General features: G+C 46.7%; 1 protein-coding gene across 1 annotated transcript; it reads right to left on the bottom strand.

Annotated features, from left to right (window-relative positions):
* Positions 1-276: 276 nt before the first annotated feature.
* LOC128790658 (tetratricopeptide repeat protein 30B-like) lies at positions 277-2,846 on the bottom strand. Its single transcript, XM_053947604.1, has one exon. It carries the CDS (start codon positions 2,786-2,788, stop codon positions 788-790), a length of 2,001 nt encoding a protein of 666 aa, XP_053803579.1. The 5' UTR covers positions 2,789-2,846; the 3' UTR covers positions 277-787.
* Positions 2,847-6,460: the final 3,614 nt, after the last annotated feature.

Raw genomic sequence — 6,460 nt, 5'->3', positions numbered from 1 at the left:
CACATGGAGGACTGAATTACTAAGTAAGCCCTTGCTACTGAACAGGTTTTCAGGGCAACAGCTGCCACCCAGATGGTGTGGGCACCAGGACTCTGAGAGGCAGCACAGACCAGTGTCTCTGAAGCCAGCTGTCATAACAAATTTTATTTCAAATGTAGATCTAAACTGAGGTATCATCCTAATAGAGCCTTCTTGGAATTTATTCCTGGTCACTGTATTAGTTATAGAATTTGCTAGAACACTCATGCATTATTAATGAGTCAGCAAAACGAAATGTTTATGTTTGTAGAACTGATTTTTTAATATAAAGCCATTTCTTGTGTTTAAATATACTATTGACGTGATCTGCAACATATTAAAAATACCTTAGAAAAAGTGGAAGAAAGAAATGTTTCACACATAGACACAAATTGGAGAATTAAAACAACAGTTTCTTCAAATTCTATCCTAGAAGAGACAGATAATTTTTTTTTTCAAATGTCAACCAATGAAAATAAACTTGATCAAATTTTCAGAAGGATAAAGTATTATCTTATGGGTGAAAACTCTATGGTATTTCTATAATGACATTCTTGGTCAACACATCTTAAGTTTTATTTAACATGACTGGTTACTGAGAATGCTCCTAGTTATCTGGTACAGCTTAATTTCATGAAAATATTCTATTTTCTCCTGAACATTGTTAAAAACCAGCAGAACATTCTTAGAGATTTTTCTGAGGGTTAGCATTACCTCACAAGCACAAGAAAAGAACAAAGTTCTCACTCCTGCCATGTGATAACAACATTTACTCAGCCCACCCAGTGATCTTATACATCAGTGCCCTCAAAATCCTGGCTTCATAGGTGACTGTGTTTTTCCCACTGTGCATCCCACTCTCTTCAAGGGGGTGCTCAATGACAGCTGGGATGTTTCTTCCATACTGTTCACATTGCTTCAGAAACTGCAGGCACTCCTGAATCACACTGTCACGCAGCATGATCATGTGCTTGGACATGTTCTCCAGCAAGGACAGGAAACACCGCTTAGCGTAATACCACGTGTCCGTGCTCAGCTTTTTGTTATATGGCTCCAGGCTTTTAATGATCCTTGAAATACCGAAGTCATAGTTTCCCTTCACACAGTACAGGGTACCAATGACTAGATTGACAATGCAAAGATGGTAGGTGTTTTTATCAGGGTGATCATAAGACAGCTGCTCTTCTGCCTTCTCAATCTTCCTCATTAGTTCCTCTGCATCCTCATTCTGGCTTGTCAGGATGTATGAAACGCAGAGGTTTGCTAACACAATGGCACTGACATCGAGAATGTTGTCGTAGTGCTTTTTAACTATTGGCTCATAGAAGCTAATAGCCTCTTTATACTTGTTCTCCTGCATGAACAGCACGTGAGCCACATTGAGCTTCCACACCTCGTGTTCCTTGCAGAACTCCACTGATTTGTGGAAAATCTTTTCTACCATTGTGTAGTTCTTCATGTCCCAGTAAATCTTTGCCTGGGCCATCAAGACAGGTATATATTTATCCAGAGTCTCATCATATTCATTAATTGCCTTTTTTAGAGCTTCATCATCCCAATTTTGCCTAGCTTCCTGTACTTGTTTTGTGAGTTTTCTCAGCTGCTCAGTCATTGTCCCTACTGAATCATCCAGCTTGTGGAAAGCCTCCTCAGGGGCCGTTTGACAAGTAATAATGGCATCCAAGAAGTTGTACAGATAAGGTGTGAGCAGTTTGTAGGTCAGATGGGCATTCTCTGCCAGCACATCAGCTGCCAGGTCGTAGTATTGATGCTTGCAATAGAGAAGCAGCAAGTTACCAAAAGTTTCTGGTGGACAGGGGTTCTGCAGGAGAAGAAACTGCAGCTTCCCAAACCCATCAGTGGGCTGTTTGTCCATGTTCATGAGTGCTTGGTTGTGCAGCGTGACCGGATCCAGCTCCTCCTCGGCCCTCGGCGGCATATCCGTGAGCGCTTCCTGCGCCGCTCGCACATTGCGCAGCTGGTACTCAATGGCCGCCTTGAGGTTGAAGGCCTCCACCAGGGCCGTGCGGTGCAGGAGCAGCGTGTTGCCCACGCTGCGGACGTCGATGCCCTCGGTGGTCATGCCCACGTTGAGCTCTGGGTGCTGGTGGATGCCGCGCTTGATGATGTCGGATATGTACTTGAGGGCAGCGTGGTACTGCTTGGCCGCGTAGGAGCACAGTGCCATGTTGTAGGACAGCTCCGGGCAGTACCCTAACACTTGCATGGCGCTGGCAAACTTGCCGCTGGCCTCTTCGTGCCGGCCCTGCCGGTACAGCAGGCAGCCCAGGTTGACCTCGGCATCGGCCCGCTCCGACGGGTCCTCGGCCGCTCCGGAGCCGCCATCAGCAGCGGCGGCGAGCTCCTCCTCCACCAGGCTCTGGGCCGCCGGGAGGTCGCCCTGGGCATAGTGGACAGCGGCCTGGAGGCGCAGGGCCCGGCGGTGGAAGGCGGGGACGTCCAGCAGCGGGCTGGCGACGCGCAGGGCCTCGGCGAACAGCCCGGCCTTGTAGAGGGCCTGCGCGTGGCACAGGCGGTACGGCAGCAGCTGCGGGTGCAGCGCCACCAGCTGCTCGTAGCACTCGGCCGCCGCCGCGAACTCCTGCAGCTGGTAGTGGCAGTAGCCCAGCAGCGAGAGGCAGCCCCGGGAGCGGCAGCTCTTCTGCAGCCCGCGGTTCAGCAGCGACACCGCCTCCGCGAAGCGCCCGCCGCCGATGAGCCCGTACACCACGGCTGTATGCTGCCCCTCGGGCACCGGCGCGGCCTCCATGGCCGGCCCCAGCACTGCCGCGGCGGCGGCGGAAGCGGGGCCATCGCTGCCATGGCAACGGCGCCGCCGGGGCGGAAGTGCTCCCGCGCGGGCGGGCACCGCCCCGGGAGCGGCGGCGCGGGCGGTGCCGTGTGGCGGCGGCCGCCGTGCCCCTGCCTGGCCGGCCGCCCCGCCGCCGCCAGTGGGAGCTGGTGCTGGCAGCGGAGCCGCGTCCTCTGCGTTTGCCCGCCCTCCTCTGCTACCCTCCCTGCGCCCACGGCCCGAGCACTGACACGGCGTGTTCAGTGCCGGTTCCGAACTAGCGCAAAGAGATGGAGCCTTCTGAAGTCGCTGCCTGGGCCAGAATGTTTCTCTCATTTCGGGATTTCGTGCAGCCGGGAGGAATAAAGAGTAAAAATCAGCCCCTGTATTTCTAAGTGCTGTGTAATAGTTCCCTTAAGCAGTAAGTGATGTAAAAGCATGCTCTAAGCTAAACACATAGCCCAAGGCAGGAAGCATTTAACCTGTCTTGGGCTTTGTCCACATGAAACATCCCCTTTACAGCCTATTGAGATCCAAAATTGGTTAAGGCTGGTGGATGGCAGGAAGTGTGTCTGTACTTTGCCACAATCCAACAGCTTTCCTGCAGCTTTCAAAAATAGAAAAAATTACTTCCAACTTTCCTCATTCAACAATGTAATTGTGCTTTGGCAGGACTTCTTTCCCCCCATGGTATTTCTACTGGCCAGTGATACTCTAGACCACAGACTGTATAATCTGTGTAATTTCTGTGCATGTGAATAGCTCCCTTAGTGTCACCAGACAGATCTGGTTTCTGGTTGTTCCAGACTAATGCCAAGCATATCCAGTGAAGGAGTTTGGTTTGCCCCCAGGAATGAGTGCTGCAAGGCTGTGTGTCAAAATTTGTATCTGGGCCGCTCAGTCTCGCATGTTTTCAGGATCTTCTATTTGTAATTCAGTAATCAATAGACACAGCTCTGGCTGATCCCAACAAGTTTCAAAGAAAAGTAATAATAATAAAAAAATAAAATCATAGTAAGCTGTTTAAATGATTTATCTTTTTAAAGACCAGTAAAACCAAGTTGCTAATTTCAAAAAGCATGCTTTGAAAGCTGAACCAACATAGTTTGATCTACTAAGCAAAACAATAAGAGTAATGGTTTAAAGATTAAAAAGAATTTTAAAAAGGATACAGAAATCTTTTAAGTTACACATTTTGCAAGTATCTGGGAGTCACTTGCCTTAGAATAGACACATGGTATTTCTGTGCATTTATCAGCTGTCTCCCACAGGTGTATTCCCCAGAAAACTGTAAGATGTAATGGCCTACATGCTTAAGAATTCATAATTAAATACAAAGTAATCCAAGAAACAAAAGGTAGCAAGCAATATACAGGATGTATTCCAATAGTGGCACATTCCAGCGACAGGAATCTCTGGGGCATCTCACACGTCCCACTTCATTGCTGTGTTAGAAACCATTCACATGATTTTACTCTTTGAAAACTCTTCATTTGAAAAAGCCATTAAAAAAAAACCTTCTTGCTCTCTTATTTTCTTGCCCATACACTATAGGTGTTGAAGTGCCTGTTAGTATGTTTTATGTATCTTTGAAATAAACCTGTTTTAAACTTTCACACAATGCACAAATTACTTATCAGGGACTAAAATTGGTTTGATTTTATAAAGGGAAAATAAGTATTTGGCTTGTAGACTAAAACATTCTGTTTTTCCAGTAGAATGAATTAATCTAAATGTTATAAATGACATTAGGCACTGCTGGTTGCAGTTTTCAAAAATAATTTGTGAATACTAGTATTGGCTTTGTTGGTAACTACAGGCACATTATGAGATTGCAATGTTCTCTAAGAAGGAGCAATTAGCAAGGTCACCAGACCAGAAAATCGCAGCTGCTGTACCAAGGACACCATCTGAAGAAATACCTGAGCTAGAATGAAACATACTTGTCAGTGCTGTGGTTACAAAACACACAATTGACCTTCTTGGCAAGACCCCTGGCCCTGTAAATCCGAGGGGCTGGCTGAGACAGAGCTGTGTGGGGAGTTCTGTGCCTGCCTGCCACACGAGGCATCCACTTTAACCCTCAGTGAGTTACTGCTGCCTGACCTTGTGCAGCTCTGCTTCAGAGCAGGAGCAAAACCACGTCCTGACAAGCAGAGTCTGCATCTCCATCACATTATGCAGCTGTTCTTTGTCTGTAGGTCCTGGGCTGGGAGGGAATTGTCTGGTTTCACTACTCGACTTATGGCCAAAGACACCTTTTGGAAATCTTGTTCTTGGGAGGTTCTTCTGTCTCAACCACCGGAGAGCCTCTACCTCGGGTGCTCCTTGCCTTGAACAGCGTTCAGTTTTCTGGTGGGGTCACATTGTCGTGTTGCAGGGGAGCACTTTAGTCCAAGGGAGTGCACATACAAGACCTGAGCTCTTCCCCCAAAGCCTGTCTGCCCCATGCCCCTCTCAGGAGTGAAGCCAAAATTGGGGCTGTACCCAGTAGGCATCCTTGGCTCCTTGCTGAGCACATGAAAGGAGCTTTGGCAGAAGGGCAGGAGACAAGCTCACCCTTGTTACTCGCCACCAGCTGGTGGGGCAGGTGCACCTGCAGTTCAGAAACCTGCTCGAAATCAAGCAGGATTTGAATGTCAAGTTCCTTCCTGATTAGCCTTTGCAATTGTAGAACATTTATGGTGGGTTTTTAAAAATTATTGTATTATTTGGGTTTCATTTTTTCTGTGGAAAGGGTGATTTTGGTAAGTGTTTTCACAGGTGGGAATCCCAAGTGAAATTACTGTTTGGCCTGAACTACCTCTGAGGATGGGGATGAAGACCTGAGCATTTTCTGGTGACAAAATTAAGGCTGCTGCCTGGCTTTTGTGAGACTTCAGGGCCTGTAGTTCATGGGCCTAGAAACCTGACAGAATTCAGTCTGCAGTTGGCACGAGTCAGTAGGACACCTAGAAAAAAGGCATTGCCACAACCAACCTGAAGCACCTCTGGGTGTCCTATGGACAATCCATGTGCCCATCAAATTTTAGCACTGGAACTGTAAATGCTAGAGGTCTCAGTCAAGGCCAGATTTCCACTTACAGCTGGGGCAAAGAAATGGTGACTTGTCTTTTACTGATGTGCTGGGCATCTCAAGGGAAAGGCCAAGCAGCACTGTCCTGGGTAACAGTTGTGTTCTCCACATGCTCTCTTGATTTGTCCTTGCCTCTTGTGGACCCATGTTCTATATGCATTCACAGAATTAGGCTGATTTCAATTTTTTTTTTTTTTTAATCTCTCCTTGTTCAGCAGGCAGGGAAGCAAGTAAAAGACAGAGAATGAGATTAAATAACCTACACAATCATGTCTCTTGTGCATATCTCAGACAGTTTGGCAGAACTGGGAAATTTTTTCCCTATCAGAAATAATTAAAAGCAGATACAGTTTCTGATCATCAAGTTTATAAGCAGTAGATAAAAATGTTTCCAACAATCTTAAAATATAGATTTGAATATGTTTCTTTAATGTACTACATGCTTCCACAAAGAATCATCTTTTCCTCACTTTTTTTTTTGCTCTTTCCTAAGCTAAGTCTTAAAAAAAAAAAAGAAGATAAGGTTTTTGTTGGTTAATTGGTTGGTTTTCTAAAGATTGAGCTATATGACTTTC

The sequence above is a fragment of the Vidua chalybeata genome, chromosome 7 (assembly GCF_026979565.1).
Source record: "Vidua chalybeata isolate OUT-0048 chromosome 7, bVidCha1 merged haplotype, whole genome shotgun sequence".
Taxonomy (NCBI): Eukaryota; Metazoa; Chordata; class Aves; order Passeriformes; family Viduidae; genus Vidua; species Vidua chalybeata.
This window is presented reverse-complemented; position numbering and strand designations above follow the sequence as displayed.